Below are 25,496 nucleotides of genomic sequence, written 5' to 3'. Positions count from 1 at the left end.
TAAAGATTTATCCTCAGGAGTAAGAAACTTGAGGGAACAGGGGGGCTGAAATCTCAGAGGAGAAACTGATGAGCAGTAAAGCTGGGAGTTACAGGGATGGGGGTGAGGGGGAGAAGCGGCTGGAAACCCTATGGAAGACATGGCCTTCCCACCTTGACACCTCAGCCGTCAGTCATGCTTCCCATTCCCAACTGGTTATCAGGAGGAGGGAGCCTCGTTTTTAATGCAAATAAGTCGTTTCTAAAATGTGACTGTTATAAAAGTACAACTAATGAAAAGATTTTAACCCACTTGGCCCTCTTAGTAAAATCAGAATAAGCTCTTTACAGCTTCCTCTTTTCTTTTGATATCTTATTACAAACTCTGTATTATGATACAAACTCATTTTACACGGATTAGTTTTGCCTTCTGATTTCTTAAACAATAAAACATGCTGTCCCACGGTTTTCTCCCTTTGTGGGGGCCATTCCATGCCCTCCTGGTGTCCCCCAGTGCGGACGGAGGTGGGGCATGGGTTTCCACCCCTGGGTGCCATCCGGGGCTGCGTTCGGGTCCACAGTACCAGCAGCGCGTCCTGGACTTTAGCACCGCTTTATAAAGGTGTTTTCCCGATTTCACAGGTTTTTAAACGGCGCTTTGTTTATTCTGATGACTAGTTACGATCCACTGCAAATCAAAAGGAGGCAAGGCGTGAATGTGAAAGAACCAGGAAGGAACAAAGGACAGAGAGAGAAAAGGTGCTTCAAATTTAAAGTAAAACTTTATTTTGTGAGATAAACCAGGAAGTCTCCTGAGAACAAGGGAAACCTGAGGCGTCTCTTCCTCTTTCAGGATGATCTTTTCTGGGCTTTAGCACACACTACGCAGGGTGTTTGCATCCAAACAAGACTCCTGCCCCGAGAGGTTTTAGCCTCCGGGGAAAACAACTGAATCGCCACAGTAGAAAATGTCCAGCTCCCCCGACCCCCCACACACACCAGGCAGGAGAATTCAACAAATGCCTAGTTTTTCTAATGGGCATCGCTATCCTCCAATTTTCAGTTTGGGACAGGTAAGGTCAGGGTTACCTGAGAACATGGTCCACAGTCTCTCCAGGGTTCTCGCCTCCCGCTGCCAAGTGCAGAAGTCCCTGTGGGCTGGAGGGTCTTGTCTACCCTAATTGTCTTGGAAAAACAGAAAGTTTGTAGAATTCCTTGTGGAATACTTCCAAGGCTGAGGGCACCCAGTTCGTGGCGGAGAAGGAAATAATAAATGGTGGTGGCCCATATTCAGAAACACCATTCCTCATTCCAAGGTCCAAGCTAAGGTGCCGCTCTTTCTCTCTCTCCAAAGAAGCAGAAAATTATAACCAGCAACTTAACACTGCCATGGACAGTGCCAAGGCTAGCGAGACGCAATGGTCCAATTTTTTTCTGTCTTAAATTCAGGGACTATCCAAAGCAATAATCGAAATTGGAGCTGGATTCCAGCCTTTGTTTTCCGATCTGAAATCCACAACACAGGGAAGGGGAAATGTGCAGAACGAAAGGCTTGGGACAAGATTGCTAGATTGAACATGCCAGGCAGCAGAGGTCAGAGAAGGATGAAGAGCTTCTCCTGTTAGACGGGCTGATCTTATTTACCCTTCACCCTCAATGCGTCATTCTTTAGTCACCTCCATAATTTTATTCCCATTTTTAATGAGAAATATTTTCCATCTTAGTCTGAGTTTAGTCACCCTATATTCATTAAACAATCATTCCCCATAATGTCCTTTAAATATTTTTTCTTCTCTTCACTCTCTCCTCTCCCTCCAGTACTCCCATTACACATACACAGGTGCACTTAATGGTGTATCATGTTTCTCTTTGGCTCTGCGCACTTTTCTTCATTCTTTTTACCTCTGTTCTTTGGATAGCATGATCTCTATCCATCTATCTGCAGATTGGCTGAATCTGTCTTCTGCCAGTTCAAGCCTACTGCTGAACCCGTCTAGTGAATTTTCACTTTGTTACTTCCTATACTTTCTAGCTCCATGAACTTAGTCCCTGCAACTTGGAGCTGGAGAGGATGAGATATGCTGGAAGCACACCCCTCCCAGTGAGATACTGTATCCTTTGATTGGGAATTGAGGGAAGAAGCTCCGTTTTCTTGGCCAATCCCACGTGGATAATGGGAGTCTGTCATCCCACTGAGATGGGGAGGAAGAAGGGGAGGAATATGTTGTGGCTCAGGAGTCCCAAATTTTTGCTGTTCTTACCCAGACTTAGTAGACATTTTTGACTATCTCTTCATTTACAGTAGGTCCTTAGGACTATTTCCAGAAATATTAAATTTTCAGGCATGGGGAGGGTGGTTTGTCTTCTAGAATTTTGTCCAGTTTTCAGCTGTTTTCCTGACTGCACATCTGCAGGGTCCTACATCCAGCCATTCTAGAAGTGGAAGTCTAAAAGATGTTTTAATGTTGGAAAACTTAACTGTGTACTTTATAACACTAAGAGAGAGATTTAAAGAAGAAAAACTACACAATTAAATTAATAGATGCAGAAAAAGCATTGAATAAAACTCAGCACTGGATTCAGGACTGGGAAGAGCACTTCCTTAACCTGATAAAGGTCATCTGCCAGGAGACAATAGCAACTGCGTATATAATAGTAAAACTTTAGACGTTTATCTTCAGTGTCAGGAATAAGGCAAAGATGCCAACTGTCATTTACATTCATTATCATATTGGAACTGTATAAAGTGGAAGTATTGGAATGGAGAAAATACAATTGTCATTATTTGCAGCCGACATGATTGTTACATAAGGGCAATTTTATACTTATTGGAATTGATACAAAAGTCCAGCAAGGTTGCTAAATACAAGACCAATGTGTAAATTCCAACGGTACTCCTATAAACTAGGAAATGTGATTTTAAAAGAACTGTCACTTACTATAGCAACCAAAACTGTAGGATAACTGGGAATAAATGTAAGATGTGCATGATCTTATAAAATAGAAGACACATGGAATTATGTCTTTATAATAAACGCATATTATAAATGGGGTGATTGCCCTGTTCATAGATGAGAAACTGAGTATCATAAACAATCCTCCCCAACTAACCCGTACAATCAGTCTTTACCGTTTCAAAAACAACAAAATCCAAATGTGACAAGCTGATCCCATAACTTACATGGAATAAAAATCCAATAACTAAGGCATTTTGGGAAGATGAGAGGAATCATTCTAATATACATGATTGCCAATTTAAAGCTACAATGATTACAACAGTGGGTTATTGGCAAAGTTAAGTGGACCAATTTAACAGAGTACAGAGCCCAGAAACATCCCTATAATTACATGGAAATTGGATATAATGATACAGGAAGGCTTACCAATCAAGAGGGAAAGGATGCAATATTTTTTTTTTAAAGAGGCTAGAAAAAGTTAACTATCTTTATGGAGTTTACAAGAGAATTTAGGAGAATTTCATCATGACTTGGTTAGAAGAGGGTTCTTCAATAAGGAAATAAAACAAAACATGAAAAGACTGAATCTGACTACATTTAAATTAAAATCTACTGTATGAAGAACAACATCATAAACAAATTTCTATGTTCTAATTCTCCACATTTTCATGTAAAAGTAAGAAGATCCACAACAAAACCAAAAATGTATAAAATCGCTGGGAATAAACCTAACAGGAAATGTGCACGATGCTCATGAAGAAAGGTATTAAAATTCCAATCCAAGAATATAAAATACTCTAATAAGATGTGGCCTAACAAGATAATGGGGAAAACCACATTAATTAAAAGAAGTCTATTACCCTCAAATTAATGTATAAACTAACGCAATCCCAATCAAAGGGGCAACACAATTTTAGCGGAACTTAATTTAATTTAATTTAATTAATTTCTGGAAACAGAAAACGCACGAGAATAAGGCAATGAAGAAGGTGGGGGGAAAGGCAAGGGAACTTGCCTATAGATAGCAAAACATCGTACAAAGTCAACGACAGTGACGTGTGCGGTTGGCAGAATAGAATCTTGGTCTGTCGTCCAGAAACAGAAAAGTTAGCATATGATAACTTGGCAATCCAAACGGGTGGAGAAAAGACTGGACAATTCAGTGATACTAGGAACAACTGCCTTTTCTTTTTCGTTTGGAAGGCAGGGTGTAACCGTAAGAGAGAAAATAACCAATTTAAAAGTAGGCAAACATGACATGAACAGGTAGCTTGTAACAGAGGATCTACAAATGGCCAAAAAACACAGAAATGTTTGGTTTTATAAATAATCAGGGAAATTCAAATTAAAACAAGGGTGTTTTCAATCACAGTATTGGTTAGGAGAGGGGGAAAAAAATCACCAGAGCCTGATATTCCCTACTGCTGGCAAGAGTGTGGAGACGGAGTCCGCTTAGGGAGTGTGAACTGAAGGAAGCAGTTTCACTATGTCTGTTAAAATAAAAAATCTACATAATTTCAAGTCCAGCAGTTCCACTGAAGATGGAGTTATACTTTACAGGAATGAAAAGATGTCTTGCATATAACATTACATGATAAGTTAGTTGCAAAATAAAAAGGATGATATCATCCCATTTATGTAAATCACATATGTAAAACAAAACCAGCTGCTGTAACAAAAGAGACTCCGAAAGACAGTGGTTTAAACAAGTCAGGAATTTATTTAGCTCTTAAGTAACAGGTGAAAGGAAAGCAGTTTAAGACAGGAGGGGGCCAACCTCTCCGTCCTCACCACATGACTTCTGTCCACCTCATGTCACCGCTGAAGCTCCCATAGGTCTCTCTGCCAGCAAAAGGGGGAGTAGGGAGAGGCAGCTACACCCAACTCCTTATTTAAGGGCCAATTTAGACATTCTTTTCGCATCCCATTGCCTGGCCATGTGGCCACAGTTAACTATAAGGGAGGCTGGGAAGTAGAGTCTTTAGCTGAGCAGCCACGTGTCCAGGTGAAATTCAGGACTCTTATCAGTAAAGGAAGAAGGGGAAACAGACATTCCAGCAGCAGTCTCTGCCACGGGTATTTGCAAATGCATTGAAAATAGCCCAGAAAAATACACACCAAATACAGTACTTATCTCTGGAACAGGAACAAGAGAGGTGGGGAGGCAGAGTATTGCTTGGAATTTTATTTACAACAGTGATAGTGTATTCATGTATTAACTCAGGGATTTTAAAAATTTCATAAAATTGTTAAATCCTTTATTGTAGCTTGATACCAACATAACATGTTAAATACATTAAATCTACCCACATTGTACAAAGCTTTTAAAGTTCTCAAAGTCAGTTTCTATCTAAATGAGTAAGTCACTCTGTGTTGTTAAAACCATAACACTGAGAGCATGTTCCTCTAAGTCTCTGCACCCAGAGGCCAGACAATGTTTACAGACACACACACTGAGACACAGGCGAGGCAGTGCCTACCCAAGGTCACAGCATGCTGGCGGCAGAGCGAGAACCACCTTGCCTTGAATGCATTGTAACTTTTGACCGTATTTTCTACTTGATGTGAAGATTACAACTTCCCTAGCTCAGTAAAGCCTAGATTTCAGACAATAGAGCTTTCATGCCCAAGGACTTCACACTTGGAAACTGCATCAGGACCTCAGTCTGAGAACAAGAGGGATGCAATTTTCTTACAGGCTAATGATTACAAAAGTAAAAATAAAAAAAGAGCTCCCCCCTCCCAAAAAAGATATGAGTTTTGACTCCCTTCTGGGCCAAGTGGTCAAGTTTAGGAGGTATTGACCTGTTCAAAGGTCTTTTCTATTATTTCTAGATAATGATGGCAGAATGAGGAAAGTAATAGAATCTTCCTCCTCAAATAACGAATCACTCTAAAAACAGAATAAAATGAACAAGCTGGAATCCAAAAAAAGCAGCAAAAAATCCTGGTGGGAATTATGAGTCTGTAACATCTCCTGTCTAAGGGGAGGGACTCATGGCCAAGCTATTCAACACAGTCTCAGAACAGAAAAGTAAAACCCAAGTCCTCCGTCCAAAGGCTGCACGCTGACAGCAGAGGCTCTCCCTGACCCCCAAGCCCACACCCTTTCTCTCTGGGTGGCAGGAAAAAGCATACAAGAGATCTGGACCCAGCTGCCCACTTTCAGCATGAGCAAGATGTAAACAAATGGCATGGGAGCAAGGCAGGCCTAACACAGAAAAATCAGAAAGAGGAAAGAGAACAGGCCAGAGGAAACAAATCCAAGAAACAAACCAACTGCACTGCTGACAGCTCCGGGAGACACTTCAGGAATCCAATGACTTTAAGAAAATAAGACTTCAGCGCTGAGATGATAAAGCGCCAATGAGCAGGAAGGAAACACGAGCCCAAGTGAACAGACTAAGGATGAAAACAACAGCATCCCCGGACTCTCAGACACAGGACAGACGCAGCTGAAACCAAACCTCTGAGACAGGAAAGCCACGGTGAGTGCAAACGGAAGAGAGACAGGAAGACGGCTGAGCAGGAGGACAGTGATGCCCGATGGAAAGTGATCAGAATCCTTCGAAAGGCAAACAAGGACTAAAATGAAATGAAAATGTTCAAAGTTCCCTGCACAGCATGCAGGCAGAGAGCGGGGCTGGAATTGTGCTCCATGGTAATGGTGGTAATGACGGTATATCTGGGTGTGGTCTCGAGCGACAGTTGTGGGCATGTGTGTGTGTTGGTGGGCTTATTTCTACTTACTTTTGGTTCTGCTTGAATTCTTTTTTTTTAAGGTAACACATTTCATTTTCCTAAAACCAACAGTCACTGTGGGGGAGAAAAAGTTTCCTGCCCTTTGCTTAAAAAAAAGCTATTGTAAACTGAGGAAACTACAACTTTCTGCAAATGCACGTCTCATCGTTTATTACCAAGCTATTTCATGCTTTACTAGTAAAAATACCTTCTAATTTAACAGTACGTTAAAAGGAAGGTCATTTAAAGGCAACTAATATGATTCAAAAGGTAACAAACCTAATCTCTTTTTGGGTGGCAAATGATAAATTTTAACATTTAAAAGCTAGGTACCAAAACCAATGTGTTATCAAATATTGATGAACCGATTTATTGAACATGTCTAACCAACTATAAGACATGTTTAGCACCAATAAAAAGAATTGTTGAGGGTTCTGGTGTATAAGCTTCTAAATGAGTAGTAGTGTGTTCCCTGACAGCATCTTCTCGGTTACAGAACAAATGTGTTCCAAGGATTAACAGTTAGGTCCCTGATTTTATAATTCATTTTGGGAAAAAAAAAATCAACCCAGGTATTTTTAAAACTTTAAAGTTTTAGAGAAGAATTTCTTCTTCCTTAAAGTTTTAATTGTGAGGTAGCTATCATTCAAAGTAAGCATCAAATGCAGCTAACTTCCATCGACAAAACATATGATTATTAATCATGAGATTAATAATCAGAAATTTTCACTAGAAAAAGTCAATCAAAAGTTCAGAAAGTAATGTTGATCAACAGTATTCTGGCTTGAGTTTCCAAATTCCTTCGCCACCTGGAGTTCTATGAAAAGTGCACAGATTTCTCAACAGTTCTCGAAAGACACAAGACTGTGACGCTGATAATTTGGATTCGAACTCCTGCAGTATCTCCCGAGTGCTGGCCTGGCCATCGACTTGGGCCTGAAAGGCAATGAAGTTTCTCATTTCTACCAGCAGGTCATCGTGTTCTGCGCTGGAGGGCGGCAGGGCGGCAGCCTCTGGAAGGGGCACACCTTCACTTTCTAAGCGCTCTGGCAAAATCATGTGGTTTCGAGCTCTCATTTTAGCCAACAGTGAGGATGAAGTCAGGGCCCCGGATGAAGACTCTGCATCTTCCATTTTTCCACTAAAATGCTCAGAAACATGGTTTTTTCCATCTTTTTTCATCGTGCCATCCTGGAGGAAGAAGACCAATGCATCAAGATATTTAATGTCCAGCCTCTGCTCCCATTTATTTCCCCAAAGGCTCCAAGGGTCATAAAGTGACACCCGTGCCCAGGGCGCTGCGGCTGATGGGGAAAGAACGAGACCCCGTCTAACGCAAAGGTCTAAATCCACCCGCTCCTAGAGAATACTTCCTAAGGAAAACAGAAAACCCCAAAACTACACTATTTGTTTCATCACCACCATGAGTGGTGAGACCAGAGGGAGGGCTGGGTGGGTGGGCGCCGGGCTTCCCGAGAAGGCTTCTAGTCTAGGAAAATGCCCCCCGGGGGCACAGGTTCTGTGGGCTTTTTCAGTTCTTCCGCCCACATTTCCCCAGACCTGGGCCCTGGATAAGGAACACTGTCGTAGCTGCACTTCTTTCCCTTCACTTTTTTAATTTTTTTTAATTTGCTGAACCCCTGCTCTATTTTTCTTTTTTTTTTGGAAAGGGGAGGTAATTAGGTTTGTTTATTTAGTTATTATTATTTTTACTGGAGGTACCAGGGATTGAACCTAGGACCTCCTGCATGCTAAGCATGTGCTCTGCCACTTAAGCTATACCCTCCCCCATCCCTTCACTTTTAAATCTTTTTTTTACTACTTGACACCTCATGTGAGTTTCCTTAGAACAGCCACACAGCTCTGACTTCCCTTCACATTCCGACTGCTAAAGAATGGAACGTGGGAAGTCACAGCAGGCTCTCTGTTCCTGAGTGTGCTCGCGTTCATCTCAGACGGGAATCTGAACTTGAGAGTTCTCAAATTTTATAATTGACATGACCCTTAACTGGAAAAAAAAAAAAAGAACAGACTATTAAACAAGAAGAGCAAGGTCTAGTATTTCTCTCAGGGAAGCACTCAAGGCGAACACTCGGGGGTTACAGGACAGGGGAGACCAGCACACAGCCCCGGCAGCCAGTAAATTACAAACGACACCCACGGCAGTTTCTGGTGCACAGCATCATGTTTCAGTCGTATACGTACATACATGTGTTCCTTTTCATTATCGGTTACTACAAGGTATTAAATAAAGTTCCCTGTGTGATACAGTAGAAACTTGCTTATCTATTATATTCATAGTAGTTAGTATCTGCCAATCAAAAAAAATGTAAATAGTGAAATTATAATAGACTGGAAGTTCTTAGTTTGTGAAAATTCAGCAAACTGCACACTTATGACACATATACTTTGTGATTATGTATTATCAATATAAAATTTTTAACTAAAAGAAAAAACGAAAAACCACTCAAGGCAGTTTTTTCAACCTTGATCCTTTGGAGCTAGGACTTCACCTCCGGGTGGGACTGGCTGTATGGGCAGCAACTCACACATCACCTATCCTTGTATCAACTTTTGGAGGGCAAAAGAGAGACCCTACTGTAGACCTTGGGTTAAAGACTTTGTCTTTTCTAGGAGGCTGGCTGGCCCTTTCAAGTTCAAATGAAAGTGCTCCATAAATCAGAGCACACAAGACAAACACCAGATGTCATTATGCCAGCGCTTTGCTTCACCTGCGGGATTGGGGGAAATTCTCATGGCGGTTCAATTAAGTCTCACAAGTGGAAAGCAGACAGGCTATCATGTTACCTGGCATTTCTCCTTCGGAGATGCTGAAGGAGGCTGCTGCACAGAGAAGCTGGAATTCCTTTTCTGACCAAATCGGCTCCTAAATGAGGAAAAGAATCACAGTAGATAAAATGTTTACTTCGTGACTTAGAGATGAGAATGCCCTGTCCACCACGAAACGCTTCCTGGACAAATTCCCCTTTGCACAGTTGTTCTTTCACAGCTGTGACGCTTCTGCTCTGTCCCCTAGACGCCTGTTTCCGCCGGGAAACCACTACTGCTTTTCAAGTAAGGACCACTAAGATCCTTGGTCAACACATGATGGATACCACCCACAAATTCTAGGCAGGAAAACTACTCTGAAAGAGCACACTGAACAGCACAGGAATTACTGGTTACTGAAACGTGACTCATCATATTAAATTTTAATCCTCATTCAGTATCTCTTACTATTTTTAATGGTATCTCTTCAGCCAAACAGATCATTTCTCCCTTCTCTGAAAAACTAGCTTCAGAAAGGAGGAACTGAAAGCCAAGATGGTAAGAGTGTAAGTGCACTTCCCCACGCCACGCAAATCGGGCTGACCCAGTCCCTCCCTGAGAGATGTTCTACCCCTGCAGATGAACAGGAGGAGGTGTCCACCTGCCCTGACCTCATTCCCAGCCTGGGCAAGCATGGCGGGGCAGCAACCTCTTACTTTCTTCCTGCTGGTGCACCGGCAACACCCCTTTGGCCGGTCCAGGTGGGAACACCGGACGCCGCTCCCAGACACCGCTGCCGGGAGAGCCTCAGCGCTTTGAGGGCATCCTGGGCCACGCGGTTGGCCTCCGCCTCCACCAGCACGTAGTCCGGATTGGCTCCATCCATGATGGCATCATGCTTCATGACACTGTGCACGCCGACTGCGAGAGCAAGAGAGACAGCGAACGTGTTATTTCGGCTCGTACACTGTCAAGTGCTTCTTCTGTACAGTCTGGGGCACCGCGGGTGGAGACAAACTAGTGGATGTTTTTGGCTGCTATTTCCCCGGGACCTCTGGGACCTCGGAACTTTCAGATGCTGCTGCTCCTCACCTGCATCCCTGCCGGACGCGGGAGGGTCCATCGACTATCCCCGCTATGTAGTAACTGAAGCATAACGCTTTCATTACCGCACTGCAACACCGCCTCCTCCCTGCTATCTGGACAATAATAAAACCTTCTACTAATACAGTCTTTATTGAAGGGGGAAAATATAAGAATATGAACCCAAATTAGAGAATTTCTACAAAGTAATGATCACGAAAACACTACGTATCAGAAGAACCTGATGCATTTATCAGTGGAAAATTCAGAACCTTAAATACGTAACAGCAATAAAAAGGAAAGAATAAAAATAAATGAACTAAGTTCCAAATGAAGTAGTTTTATAAAAATTAAGACTAAAAAGCTCAGCAAAACACAACAACAAAAATGAAAGCAACCAGGAAGACAGTAATGAAGATAAAAGCAAAAATTAATGACACAGAGAACAACCACGGATCTAACTAATAAATCAAAATCCTGGTTTACTGGGTGGGTGGGGGGTCACAAAATAAACTAGTAGCTTAACCTGATCAAGGAAAAAGGGAGAAAAATATACAAAATTAGAAATGGCAAGGGGGAAATTATCATGAAACAGAAGCCAATTTTTTAAAAAATTGTTACAAGAGTGCTTTCTGTGCCTCCATGTAAAGGAATTTGAAAATGAGACAAAATAGCTCACTTCTTAGGAAACAGACCAGGAACTGCAGAAAAAATAGTTACCAGTGGAGATGCCACACGTACGTAAACCTGCCTTCCTGAACAGAGGCCCACTCAGCGACCTCTGGTGACTTGAGGCCATCACACTGGGAAGACGGTGAGTGGTGAGGCCTGAACGAGATGACAGTCTCAGGGATGACTAAGCTCCCCAGGACCACCTGTCCTCCAGGGCCCTGAGCAACTGTGGAGTCTGTGTCTCTAATTTCTCTCTCTAGATATTAGCCATCAGCTTTCCTACTCCCAGCGTGCCTGCCTCTGGCCATGCCCCTGCCTCTCTCCCCCACGATCTGTCACTCTAATCTCCTGTGGTTGGAAAATCAGATAAACACAGCATGCAGAGACATCTCCTACGAATGTTCCGATGGTACAAATCTGTTTTAAGCCCTGCATCCCTCCTGGATGTGCTTAGTAAGTCAAGCACTTTTGTTCTCCCAAGGTTCAAAGACCCCTAGGTCTTCAGGAAAGACAGGTGAATATAATTTTCAAAAATGTCAATATGTTTCAAATCTGGGTTTTAGAAGAAGAAATCCTTTTGAGTTGAGAGCCCCTTTCCGCACCCACACGTGATCTTCTTCCTAGCACACCTGTGGCAAACTCAGCAAGAGGAGTACCTGATTTTTTGAAAAGCTTTTGCAGAACATAATCGTCACTGCTGCGTTCCTGGGTCTCACTCTCAGTTTCAGCGTCTTGCCTCTGGTACTGCCTCTTCTTCACGAGGTGTGGGATTCGGGTTCCCTCGAACTTGGCATCTCTGCCATGTCTAGAGTTCTTAGGCTTTTGCTTCGGCCTCGGATGTTTCTCCAGGGTCTCTTCCTCTGCCACACGATGCTTCGTTTTTGACTTGTGCTTGTGAAAATTATTTTCTGTTTGCTCATTCTCCGAAAGAGGTTCTGTCGGACCCTGGCAGCTTTCTCTTTTATCAGAAAGACCCTCCCTCTCATCGATGCTGTCCTCACCAGGCGCCCTGCATGTTTTGCTGACTCTTGGAGAATCTGAACCTTCCCCGTTTCCACTCGTCCCTGCTGACTCCTGTGGTCTGGACGCCACATCCGGCTCTTCTCCAAGTCTCTCCCCGCCGGCGGGACTGCGAGGTGTCTCGGGGCCATCGCTCGGAGGACCATCTGGATTAGAAATGACTGCACTCACTTCAGCGCCTGGAGCTGCAGATTTCTCTCCAGAGGACGCGGCATCATTTGCAGATGTGTTAGAATCAGGAAACGTTTTGCCCATCGGGACGTTAGGGTCCGTTCCAAAGGCCGGTGGAAATTTTCTTTTCAAATGGCGTTTGGGTGTCTGAACATCTGAACCAGTTCCTGTGAAGGGGGAAACCATGCAGATGTTACGCTGCGTAACTCTCACGTCATTCATTACTCGAAGTTAAATTATTTTCTGTAATACCTGCAAATATAGCACTCGTTTCAGTGCTCTGGGATGTATCGGGACTAGTCAGAGTAAACAGCTCATAAAGGTCATTGGACTTGAAAAACCGTCTTTGCTTTGGGTCTTTTAGGACTCGATTTGTCAAAAACTGCTTGAAGATTTGTCTAAAAAGATAAAAATTAAACCAGTATGAAACAATGTTTAGCTGTACCTCAAAATTCTAATTATAAAACAATATAAGAGACATAATTAACTGTAGCTGTACAAATATCTAAATAATCCCCCAAACTTTTAGCCTCAGAAAATTACAATTCAGGAAGAACATAAAACATCAGGTGGTCTCCCATGTTTTACCGAATTTACATTAGAAATAATGCCTTATTATTATTCACACCCAGTGAGATTTTTCAACTTCCAAGATTCATCACATTTCAAGAAACACCTTTTCACACGCATTCATCCTTTGACTCCGCCTCTCTGAGCTGGAGGGGGTCGGCCTCCCTGCCTCCTGGCCCCAGGCTCCCCCGGCCCTGTCCTACTCAGGATCCTTCTGTGACGGGAATCAGGAAACTGTCTGTTGGGCTTTGCCAAGTTTTCACCTGGGCCCTTCTCACCCAGCTTCCACCTGCTGGTCCACACTCCACGCCGAAGCTCCACACCACCATCACTCTGGCCCAGATACACTCACAAAGGAGTCCTGCCTTCTCCCAGGTGATTACTCTTCAGGCTGAAGTGTGCATCTGAGAGGAAGCTCTTCCTCACAGGACTCAACTCGGCTCCAGGCCTCTCATGACAAGGCGCCTGAAGAACATGAACCGGGAGTGGCCCTGCACACAGTGGGAAGCGGGGGGCCTCCCTGCAGGGGCTGGGGAGAAGGTGGCACTATCCCTACGCTACCAGGGAAGTCTCCCTGCCGAACCCCCCGGTCCCTGGGCAGTGAGATGGAGCCAGAAGCAGGTGTCCTGGTCAACCTCTAAGTGGTGTCGGAGCCAAAGCCCCCAGCCCCACCCTGATCACACCGCGTGGGGGGGTGTAAGCCGCAGTGCGTGCGAACTTCACCTCGGTCACCTCTTAACATTTCTGTGAAAGAAGATGGCACACGGCAGTAGGCAGGAACATTTCTCTCAAATAACAATTAACAAAGTTTACACACTGGTTTAGTAAGACAGAAAAACAATCAGGTTCAAACACGTTTTTTAAAAACACACAATAAGCCATCTAAGCTTATTTTAATGAAAAAGAAAAAAAATACAAAAAACAAAACAAAATAAACACACACACACACACACATATCGTGTAAATTATAGCAACTACTGCTCTAAGATGGAAAGACATCTTAGAGGACTAGTTTAAAACGCCCCTGCAGCAGACGCTGGGGGCGTCCCGCACACACGCGGCCAGGGGAGCGGCCCCGGGGTGGGGAGCGGCCGTGTGCACTGACCGGTGGTAAATCTTTTCCTCGATGGTGCCCGCGGTCAGCAGCCTGTACACCGTCACCTGCTTCGTCTGGCCAATCCTCCATGCGCGCTCCCGGGCCTGCGGCAGAGAGACACGTCTCAACGAGGGCCCTTCTCGGCGGCAAGTGCTGACTAACAGCTGGTGGCTTCCCTCCACTCCCGAAGTTAGTAGTGTGGCTAATGAGGCTAGAAAGACCTAAGGCTTACTGAGGAGATAAACAGGCAGGTGGCAGAGACAGACCGGGCTGGCTCTACCTGAAACACAAGGTGCGCCTGTCCCCACCCACATTCTCTCTTTATCCAGGTCTAGCGTGGGCGCTGTGGACAAACTGGGAAGACCCTTCCTGTCTATGCCACTTTAGGGTGTCCCCCTCTATGCTGAAGACAAGGCACAGCCAAGATGTGAGTTAGCGCTGAGGCCAGCATGGCACCAAAGGACACTGCCGAGTGACACGGTATGCCACTGACACACTCCTTTAAATACATAAATAAATAAGCAGACCTGCGTGTCTGTGCTTGGGTTCCAGTCAGGATCATAGATGATGACTCTGTTTGCCCCCGTCAGGTTGACTCCGAGGCCACCCACCCGAGTGGTCAGGAGAAACACAAATATGGACGTGTCCTAGAGGTAAATAAGATGCACGACACTCAGTATGTACATCTGACACCAGTCACAGCTCCTCCCCGCTGCCCTGCCACACTCTACACATGGACACCGGGTCCCAGTATGAGCAAAGGGCTATGCCCTAGAGACCTCTGGTCAGTCAAGATCCCACCTCACAGCTCCCACTTTTAATATCCATCATATTAGCAATATTTAAAAGCTGGGTTTTCAAAAAGGAATTCACGTTCTTTGTTTAAGCACACCCCCACCCCCAATAATCCAGAAATGCACCGAGTTAAAAGCACCCACTGCCCAATCCCAGATGTAGGCGCTGTGGGCGCAGCCCTCTCCTCCCTCGCCGTCCGCACCTGGGGGCGCTATGGGACTTTACCGCTACATTCACTTGTTACCTCGTTGTATCGTGCAATCAGTGGCTGCCTTGAAGCTATCGCAGTGGTACCATCCATCTTGAGGTAGGAATACTTTCGGGCTCTAAGGAATACTTCAAGTATGTCCAGCATCTGTTTGGCAGATGGGGTGGGGGATAAGAGCTTCAAAATCAAATGCACACCTGCAGTGAGTTCTCCACCTGTGTGTGAACGCTCACACCCTCCCCAACAGGCTGGAATTAAAAGGGGTTTCTTGGTTCAAGGCAGATAAATATAACCACTACAAAAGAATTTTTGGTATTTCCATACTGTTCATTCCTGCAAGTTTTGTAAACAGCAGGGCATTTAACTGAGTTCGGACCCAAACTCATCAGCGCCCCAGAATCACATGGTAAATAAGCCTTTCTAAAAAAGCCAACTTCTGGGCACAAATTCTAGAGAAAGATCCAATCTCCTGAAGAGATGTGCAGGCTGCCACCTCAGTACCAGTGGGTGGATTTGCCTTTGGAATCGTTATTTTAGGTTAAATCGCATTTTTTGAATTAATGGGTGTAAGTACAAAGAATCGGCGTGTTTCCATATGAGGTTTGTACACGCACCTGTCTTGACTGAGAAAAGAGCAATACTCGCTGGCCCTGCTTGTGCCATATTTTCAACAAGGACTCAACGACTATCATTTTCCCAGAACGTTTCCAGTAGCCAAACTGATCTTCCTCCAGGTCCTCATCTGAAACACCTTTCACATTCTTGGGGCCCCCTGAAAAGAGGTCAGGGTGGTTGCAGATTTTCCTTAGGGCCACAAGTCCAGAGAAAATCTACGGTATAAAAGAATTACGTGCACTCAGATTACTCCATGTAAAATAATATTCACTCGGGAAGGAAAGGAAGAAGGCTGTTTGAAATGCAACACAGATTAAAAAGTAATTCTTCATCAGCTTCTTAGTTTCCTCCCAAATCACAGCATGTTAGGAGCCGGAAGAAACCAACCTTACACATCCTCTTTTTTCCTGATAGGGTAAGTTTTCTAAGACAAAAAAAAACCCCGTCGGACCAAACATGTCTACCACGGTCATATTCAATGGCTAACGACTTATTTTCCCTCTAAGAAAAAAGGTACGCAGTTCACAGTATATAAAAAACTGACTCATCTCTTGAATATAAATAAGAAATGCCATGCCCGTCTAATACTTGGAGAAATCTGTCATTAACTTAGCGAATGCATTTAAATACTGCACTCCTAAGGACCTCAGTGAAAGTTCCATAGCTTAATATATGAGTCAGAGGTTGAAGCTCCATTTACCTTTACATTAGTGTATCAGGAAACATACACGGATGGGAAAATGCACAGGAAATACACGGATGGGAAGGATACACAGGATGGTTCACGCAGCAGGAGAGGAGACCCAGACTGACAGCCCGCCCACCCGTCCCAGCAAGAGGGCATCTTTCACAGCTTTCTGCATGTGACTCAGATCACACTCACCAGTATACAAGCTCAAACGGGAAAAAGGTAAATCATAAAGCAAGCCAAAAATCAGAGTACGGTAGTTTTAAACTAGTGAACAGTTAAATGAGCAATGAAAGATCTGAACAAAGCAGGCACAGTGCCAGCGCTCGCCTGCCCTCTCCAGACCTGTGCTGCCCAGGACAGCAGGCGCCGGTCACACGTGGCTGCCGAGACAGGAAGCGTGGCTAGTTCCAAATGAGAGGTGCTCCCAATGTAAAATGCCCAATTTTGAAGACAGTATAAAAAAGAATAAAACATCTCTGTAATTTTAAAATTTTAATTATATATTAAAATGATATTTTAGACATATCAGGTTAAATAAAATTATTACCAAAATTGAGTTCACCTGTTTTTCTTTTTTCTTTTCTTTTCTTTTTATCTTTTCTACTGTGATGACTAGAACATTCACAATTACACGTGTGGCCTGTGATAGGCCACCTGAGGCTTCACAACTTGGAGGCACATGAAGATAAGTTAAGGGGAGATACAGGAGAGAGGAATAAACGTGAATGACTTAAAAGCCTCCTACAGATGCCATGCTAGATGAAATAAATTGTGAGAGATGGTTAAAAGAACAGAAATGACGTAATCTGGAAGAAAAAGCAGGTGATGCTGCAGAACACAGGCAGCCTCGCCACCCACATTCATCTCCCTCTGCCTCCACGTAAAAAAGCAGCAGAGTGTATTTCAGAGCATCCCTGCTACTCAGCTACACTCCCGACAAGGACGGACCAAGGACTAAGGGAGCCTCGCATGTCACATAAAGTACAGTTCACACTTTAAGGTACTGAAGCACAAAGAAGCTCAAGTGTTTACATGAACTTACTGCACGTGCTTAATGAACAGACATTTACCCACAGCTATGGCTGAGTATAGCCCGTAACTAAAATGTTACTACTTATTAAACAGAAACACGTAATAAATAATTCTTCCTCTGTGCACCTGCTAACCCCAGCAGTCGGGGGCTGCCCCCTACACTCTGGACAGGATCAGCAGTCCCTGTCGGACTCCCCACGCCGATCCCGCTGTCCGGTGCTAAACCACACGGTGCTGGGCTCAAGCCTGACACTGCTGCGGTACAGCTAAAAAGGGAGCGTGCTCAAATGAAACTGTCGGTCCTCGCACTCCTGGAAGGGCTTCAAATAGAGGGAAGGTTCACACCCAGGTGTTTTCAAGAGGGCAATAACAGCGAATCCATGACTAGGGCTCGTTTCCTCCCCTACCCACCCCTCACTTCCCTTGGACCACAAGTCATTTCTCCAGCTTCCATTCTTCAGCTGACCTGCAACTCTCCATTGAGAATTCTGTAAACTTCTTTGGAATCGATGAAACTTTGGTAGACTTTATGTTGCTCATCTGTGAGTCGGCAAAATAAGACCTAGGGGGAGAATAAAAACAGAATTGAAAAGAAAAGTTTAACAGAACAAAATAATTAAAATATCAACAAAATTTCTAATCAAAAAAGCACAGTGTACACAATTTTAACAATGTAACTCTTATTAAAAACAGAAAAAAAGACAAACAAAAAAACCAGTACCACATCTCAGAGTTGCACAAAGAACAGTTCGCCCCTCTCCACGGCCCCCTCCATTTCTGTCATCCATCCACCGTTTGGTCCCCATGCTACTTGGTCCCCACCCCTCTATTCCACCCGTCCCCAAAGACTGGCTTTCTGCTCACAGGGAACTTTGAGACCAGGTGCATAGTGTTTCCTCCATCCTAGCCTTCAAGTGCCCAGACCACCTCAGCTCCCAAGCCCCTCACCTCAACTTGACTTCAGCACACCTGACCAGGGACCTTAACCTTAACCTTGCCTGGCTCGCCCTCTTTCCTGGAGTTCTAAGCCAAACACAAGTTTACCAGACTTGTCTCTGACAACAACCCCGATCCTGCCAGCCCAACTGTGCCCACCACCCCATGCCATCACCCTCCCTGACTTCAGCCTCTCAGCCCACCTCTTCATTCCAAGACCACTGCCACCACCTCACGGCCTGACTGCGCCCTGGCTAGTCATAAATCCATGGGATTTTCCTTCAGCTACCCCTCCGCCACCCACTGATCTGCCCGGTAACTTCCAAACGAAGAACAACTCGACTGCCTGCCTTCCCTCCTCCTTTCTGTAAGTGCTGGGCACTGCCGGAGCCCATCCCACCTGGGCAGCGTGCTCCACTGCCAGCCCCTGGTCGCCGGGGGAGTCCTAGGCAAGACCCTGCTCAGCCCGTCCTCACATCCCGATGGCTCTGACGAGCTCCTCTCTCCCCAAGCCACCCACCCACCACCCACATGTGCCTCAGCTTCCACTTAACATCATCACACAGAAGCAAACCAACAGAAACGGAACCTGAAGCCATTCAGTCAGGTCCCCAGTCGTCACTCCCGAAAAGGTAGCTACTTCCTCATCTGCTTCACCTTGTGGTTTTGCCTTCATCTCAGGCGAAGAGGCCCCTGCGTGGGATCCAGGACAGCCCTCCCATCTTTGTACCAGATCTGAAACCCACCCACATCCCTCAGGGCAGTGCTCCACGCCTTACACTCCCGGAGGCTGAGGGGAAAACTCCCTGAAAGGATGTGTATGAGCGCCACCTCCACTTTCTCCCCTCCCAGCCACTCCTGATCCGGCACAAGCCCGGAGGGCGCTTCCTCGGACACCAGTGACCCCGCCGTGGACGGCTTCACCAACGCCCTCCTAGCCGCCAGACACACGCGCTCCCACGGCCTCACCATTCCACCTCCCCTAACCCACCTCCTGCCGCCCTGCCTCAGCTTCCTGTCTTCCCAGCCAGCTCCGCCTCTTCTCCCCTCTCCCTCAGTGTGCAGTTCCCCTGGGCTGCGTGTCTCTTCTCATTCTACACAGACTCCTTCAGCCAGCCCATCCCTACGCCTGACTTTAACATCTTCCTGGCTCCAAGGTCACGGCTATGCGGCAGCCTAGAACTCTCCCCAGGGCTCTGGGCCCACGGGTAACTGCCTTTCGGGTGAGCAGGCGCTCCACGGGCACGTCCAGTACATCCAGCCTGAGCTCACCAGCTGTCTCCTCTGCATCCTCGTCCTCACGAAGCCTCTGTGCAGCAGAGCCATCCGGCAACTAAGCCGGAAACCTGGGCGTCCCGGGCCCGTCAGCCCCCTTCCGCCAGCCCCGCCAGCTCCTCTCCCCTCCCGAGGACTCCGTCGGACTGGCCGACTCAGCCCTTGGCCTCCAGTTTTTCTCCCCTCCGATGCTTTCATACACTGCCTGGATAATCTTTCTAATCTATGAACCTGAGTGTTTATAGTCTTAATTTCTTATATTCACATTTCAATCCTTTATATACAACGGCAAGAGAAAAATCCTTCCTTTCAATCACAAAGTTAACTGAATAAACGAATCAATTCACCAAACTGTTCGTCTGTTGTCTGCATATCACTTTCTCCAGGTTACACGGCATTTTCAGATGGGTAAGACAGAGCCCCAACCTCAGGGAGTCCCCGTGTAGCAGGGACTCCCGTGCAGAGCCCTGTGGGATCTTAGCATCTCTCTATGTGTTTGCTGGGGGAGAGAAATCCCAGCTGTGGGGGGGACATTACATGCAAATACAAAGGCAAGTGGCAAGTGTTTAGAAAACAGAAAGAGATTTGTCTTGGCTACTTCGTGGAACACAAGGAGACATTCTGGGATTCCACAATAAAAATAAATTGGTACAAATCAGCTAAATCAGTATTCCTGGAGGGGACAGGGACACGGAAGGTATGTTGGTAGGTGGATGAGGAGCCTTGGAAAAACTAATCCAGTCCACAGCAACTGGCTGATGTGGAAGTGAGACAGCTCAGGGCACTGTGGCCTGAGTACCTGGCAGGAAACGGAGCTCGGTAAGGGGATGCTAAGGTCAAGGGCTGAATGTGGAGATGAGTTCTGGGAGAGGGAAGAGGCAGGGATGAAAGCAGCCTTGATGACAGAGCTCCAAGATCTTTTATCATTTCAACAAAGTCTACGATGCACTTTCTTTTAGATGCTGAACAGAAGGTGTAGTCGTCTACCAAGATGACAGGACACTAGGACGGAATTTAAAAGGATGATCCTTTTAAAACCTGAGTCAGGTGACATCACTACTTTGTTTAGTAGCTCCCCATGGACTGCCTCCCCCATCAAGAGTAAAACCCAGAGTCCCCACCATGACCAGCAGGCCCCTGTGATCTGGCCTCTGGCCGGCAACCTGGCTTCTCCCCCTAACCACCCTCCTCGGGGCTCCTGCCCTCCAGCCACACTGGCCTCCCTGCTGGGCCCTGAGTGTACCAGTGCCCTGCCACATTCCGACCACATGGAATGCTCTTCTGCCAAACTTCCGTGACTCGCTCCTTCACCTTCTTCAGGCCTCTGCTCAAAGGTCAGGTTATCAGTCTTCTCTGACCACCCCTTCGGAAAAGCCTGCCTCCCCAAATCCTGGCCCTTGGCACCGCCCTAAACCCCCTGCTTGTTTTTAATCCACATTTATCACCACTTGCCACCTGATATTTCTGTATGACTCTGTCCCCTCAAGAATGAACGTGAGCTCCCTGGCCACAAATGGGTGCGTGCTCACTGCTATCTCCCAGGTATGGGGTTGGTGCCTAATACAAGCTGTAGCATGAACTGGGGACTTGCAGGCACACACAGATGTAGACCAGCCCGCCCCACAGCACCAGCAACCACACCCTTGGCCTCACCAACCCTGCGTGTGAACAGGAGAGTGAATGGACAGGCACACCTGCGCCTCAGGCTTGCTCTGGGCGCCCTTGGATTTACAGACCTGTTCATTTTTATCTGGCAATGAAAGGCTCATTTTGACATCCGACTTCATCCTCCTCAGCAGGTACGGATTTATGGTATCTCGTAGGACACACGCACACTTATAAGCAGTTTTGACCTTTTAATAAGAGAAATAGGGAAACAATTACTACACATCTGAGGAGTACATTTATTCCTACCTCTCGACTGATTCCGATGCTTTAAATTTTTTTTTAAAAGAATGACCAGTGGTTGTACAGAATTGTTGGACATGGTTGGAAAATGGTTGGGAAAAATTAGCATTAAGTTCTAGGTACTCCCAGGAGATGGTAGCTTTTATAATAATATCATCAGTAAAAATAAAAACTTCCTATAAACCAAAGTGTACAAAAGAACAACCGGTAATTCTGTGCCCTGTTCCACCTCTATTTAATTACTATTATTTAGTTAAACTCGAAAGCAGAGAGTTGTTCGGTTCTTGACCACCCTTTAGGGAAAAAACTGCTTTCAAACAAATCTCAGCTTATAATCTTGTACTCTGCAAAGCTAAAAGGAACTGCTACTCCACAAGACTGGAGATCAAACGCTAACCCGGGGGAAACGCCGTCGCAATGGGAACACCAGATAATAAGCAGAGATTACTGCCCACTGGAGACTCGGAGAGCGAGCTCAAGAAAGCCCTATGATCCCAGAAACGAAAGGTCACTCCAGCCTAAGATGGAGCATATGGGTCCGTAATGGTACACAGCCGTACGAGATGGGTATTAACTGTATGCAGGAAAACAAAGACCCACAGCGCAGGAAACCACTCCCTCTGCAAGTCACTTAAAGGCAAACAAAGAATTCACTAAATTATTGATACTTTAAAAAAAAAATCTAAACAGGCTTAACAACCTAGTAAATTACTACTTAATGGAATAAGAAAATTTCCAAGCAATGCTTAAATTTGAGCAAGTTAGCTGCAAAGTGAATAAGAAAAAGAGATCAACCATACAGAAATTCATGCCAATGAGATTAACGTGGTAAAAAAAATAAAACATTTTAAAAGATCCTAAGAACACCTCAGTCAAGTCAATATACATGTATGTGCATGCATGTGTGTAAACCTTGTATGCATAAATATTAAAACAGTTTTACTTGGACCAGCAGGAAAACAGCAAAGAAGCTCCACTAATCAACAACTTGTAGTTAACAAGAACCCTGTAAACGTATCATTCAGACCTTGATAAAAATTACCTTTACGATGATCAGGTATATTTTATGGTTTGCAATGCAGAGGTGATTAAATTTCAGAATTAAACAAGACACTGCAGTCCTACCAAGGGAGCAAGTACATTGTTTAAAATCTTCCTAAAAATACATACCGTGTGTTAAGGAAACACTGCTCGCATGCTGAAGTCTACCCCCAGTTCTCTCCTCCAGAAGAATGAGGGAGCTGTGGTGGCGCTGGAAAACCAGGGCTGGGCTGCTCAGTGGCCTGGCAGCCCACTCCCGCTCTCTCCTGCCTGCCCACCCTTCTGGAGAGTTCTTCCTCCTCCCCTGCTCCTGGCCCATTTGCAGTGAACTCACCAGGGTCAGAGCTCAGGCTGGGGATGGGTCTGTTTTTCACACCCAGCTCTCCCCAGAGGAAGATCTAAAGCTCTAGACTGGGGTGGGGACGTGAGAACAGGGAAGACCAAGAGACCCTATTTCAGCCTTGACATCAGGCCACATTCTCCAGCCCAGCTTTCCTGGGACTCCTGTGCTTTAGGCAATAGAGATGATTCTGTGGTCAATTCTCGACTGCCTCTTGTGTCAGTGTCTCTGTGAGTAAAAGCAGGTGGTGGGGCTCCAGCTGTGTTTCTCCATCACTCCCACCTCCCCAGTGCCACGGAAAGTGGACATCATGCTGAGCACGCCCCCGCTTCCTTCCTGCTCCTGACAAAGCAGAGTGGTAACTACTCCCCAGTCCTGCCTCTTCCAGAGCTGAGCGACCTTAGGCAAGTCGCCAAAATGCTGAGTCTCAATGCCCTTGAGCATGAAACGAGAAGGTTCAACCAGATGTCTGCTCGGGTTCTTTTCAGGTCTAAACTCCCCTGCACGAGCTTAACACACAAATCCAAGAAGCAGTCCATGTTTTTGGCAGTTAATGTTCCTCCCCCTTTTAGGTCCTAATCCTCCCTTGCCCAGGAAGCCTGTCTGGCCTCCCACAAGCTCTGACACTGGCATCATCCCTCATCACAGTCCTTACTACCCTGCACTGTGATCATGTTTCCTTACCACCTCCCCTTCGCACGCTCTTCCCTGGGCTGGGAATACTGTTCAAGGGCAGGTTCTGACTGTCAGCCATCTCCCATCATTTCAGCCCCAGCCTGACACAATAAATATCTGCTGACAGGCTACCTTCTAGAGACTCAGTCATTTTTGGTGACTATAGATGTCAACAAAAAGGAGCAAATAAAAACCACACCTCTGACCCAAGGACTTTACAATCTAAAAAGGAAAAAAGATGAAGTGCACAAGCTTCTAAAACAGCAACTTTGGGGAAGAAACAGACCATATTTACATGGTCTCGAAGTATCTCCCCATCGATGACTTACTCATTATAAAGGAGAAGCAACTTCAAAGAGTTTAGAAATCTGGCAAACACCACCTTACCCAAAGAGTCAGATCACCACAATGAAGGGCTAGACCGACAGAGTGGTGCCTCCAGAGACAAGGCACGAGAAAGACGTCACTTCTGGGACAGACGTCAAAGACACGTAGTCGGAATCGAACCATGAAGAATAGAAGACAAACCCAAGGCGAGGCACATTCTACAAAATAACAGGCCTGCAGTCTTCACAAGTGTCAAGGTCATGAAGGCAAAAGGAAGATTAGAGGGATGGCTTCAGATGAAAGGAGACTAAAGAGACACGGAAATGACTGGAACAACTTGCCCAACGTGAACGACACACACAGCGGATAACAGAATCACATCAAGGTTACATTTCCCCCGATTCTGATGTTTATTCTATGGTTATGTAAGACAATGTCCCTATTCTGAGAAAATACACACTGAAGGACTTGGAGGAAAGGGGCAATGGGTCTGCAACTTGCTCTTAGATGATTCCGAAAAATAAAAAAGTATAAATTTGTGTAAATAAGAGACAGGTAGGGGAGAGGGAAGGAAGGAAAGATAAAGCAAATGTGGTAAAATGTTAGCAAAATGCTAACAATTAGTCAATGTGAGCGAAGAGTACACAGGAGTTCTTCTTACAATTCTTGCAACTTTCCATTAAATCTCCAAAATAAAATTACTCCAAAATAAAAAGTTAAAAAAAACCCCACAGGATAAATGAAAGGCAATAGGGATTCAGTCAAGAAAGAGAGCTCTTATAAAATTTAATTAAAAATCAAAAATCATTCAATCTCAAAATTGAAAAGGTATAAAATGTTTTTTGACAGTCCTCTCATTTTAAAGGCCTAAAATTATTTTTCCAGTTAAATACTTCAAAATATGTGAATGTCTCTTTTGGTGGCAGGCTTTATTTCTGGCTCAGTCTTAACCTGGCAGGTGCAGGCCCCCCCACCTGAGGGCTGTGCAGAGACCCTGCCTCTCCTGGAGGCTGGAACCTGCCCCCAAATGCCTCAAACTGCCCTCTAACCAGCTTCTCCTCCTGACACTCCCATCTGTGACAACCCCATTCCACCAGTAACCCAGGCCTGAAACCTCAGGGGTCAGCTGCAGGAAGCTCACCCACCTCCCCACATCCCACTTCCTTTATCTTCTCAATTTCCACATCTTGTTTGCTCCGCATGAAAAAATGCCACTTTGGGCTTTTGCTCTCCACCTTCTTTCTCGGGACCACTGCTTGCATCCAGGTCCAGACCCTCATCACCTTCACCCCCAACAACTCCCACAGGCCCCTCGATGCCAACCTCCCTCCCATAACTACCAGCAGCCTGAGTAGCCCTCGGAGAACCGCCCGCTCCCAGCCTCCTGCTTAGGCACTTTCAGTGGCTCTTCCCTGCCTAAGACCTTCAGCCTCCCTGTCAAGGCCCCCCACTGCCGGCATCCACAGCTCTCCTGCGACTCCCCCACAAGCATCTCCGGTCCAATCAAGCGTGTCTCTTCAATGCCCACAGCCACATAACGTGGCCGCGTTCTTACTGTTGCTCTAACCTAGAATGCTCTGCTCTTCCCGACCTGTT

At 45.5% G+C, this 25,496-nt stretch overlaps 1 protein-coding gene across 1 annotated transcript in view; it reads right to left on the bottom strand.

Annotated features, from left to right (window-relative positions):
- Window positions 1-7,251: 7,251 nt before the first annotated feature.
- ERCC6 (ERCC excision repair 6, chromatin remodeling factor) overlaps window positions 7,252-25,496 on the bottom strand; it is a 67,515-nt gene continuing 49,270 nt past the window's right edge. Inside the window, exons 11-21 of the mRNA XM_072971153.1 lie at window positions 21,346-21,462; window positions 17,865-17,960; window positions 15,675-15,890; window positions 15,097-15,207; window positions 14,585-14,704; window positions 14,067-14,161; window positions 12,644-12,789; window positions 11,857-12,558; window positions 10,162-10,366; window positions 9,485-9,563; window positions 7,252-7,867 (exon numbers count right to left, since the gene is read on the bottom strand). Coding sequence (XP_072827254.1) covers window positions 7,445-7,867; window positions 9,485-9,563; window positions 10,162-10,366; window positions 11,857-12,558; window positions 12,644-12,789; window positions 14,067-14,161; window positions 14,585-14,704; window positions 15,097-15,207; window positions 15,675-15,890; window positions 17,865-17,960; window positions 21,346-21,462 — 2,310 coding nt within the window. The 3' untranslated portion in view covers window positions 7,252-7,444. The remainder of the gene's footprint in view (window positions 7,868-9,484; window positions 9,564-10,161; window positions 10,367-11,856; window positions 12,559-12,643; window positions 12,790-14,066; window positions 14,162-14,584; window positions 14,705-15,096; window positions 15,208-15,674; window positions 15,891-17,864; window positions 17,961-21,345; window positions 21,463-25,496) is intronic.

This window comes from Vicugna pacos, chromosome 11 (genome assembly GCF_048564905.1).
Source record: "Vicugna pacos chromosome 11, VicPac4, whole genome shotgun sequence".
Classification (NCBI taxonomy): Eukaryota; Metazoa; Chordata; class Mammalia; order Artiodactyla; family Camelidae; genus Vicugna; species Vicugna pacos.
The sequence above is the reverse complement of the archived record's forward strand: the minus strand, read 5'-3'. Positions and strand labels throughout refer to the sequence as shown.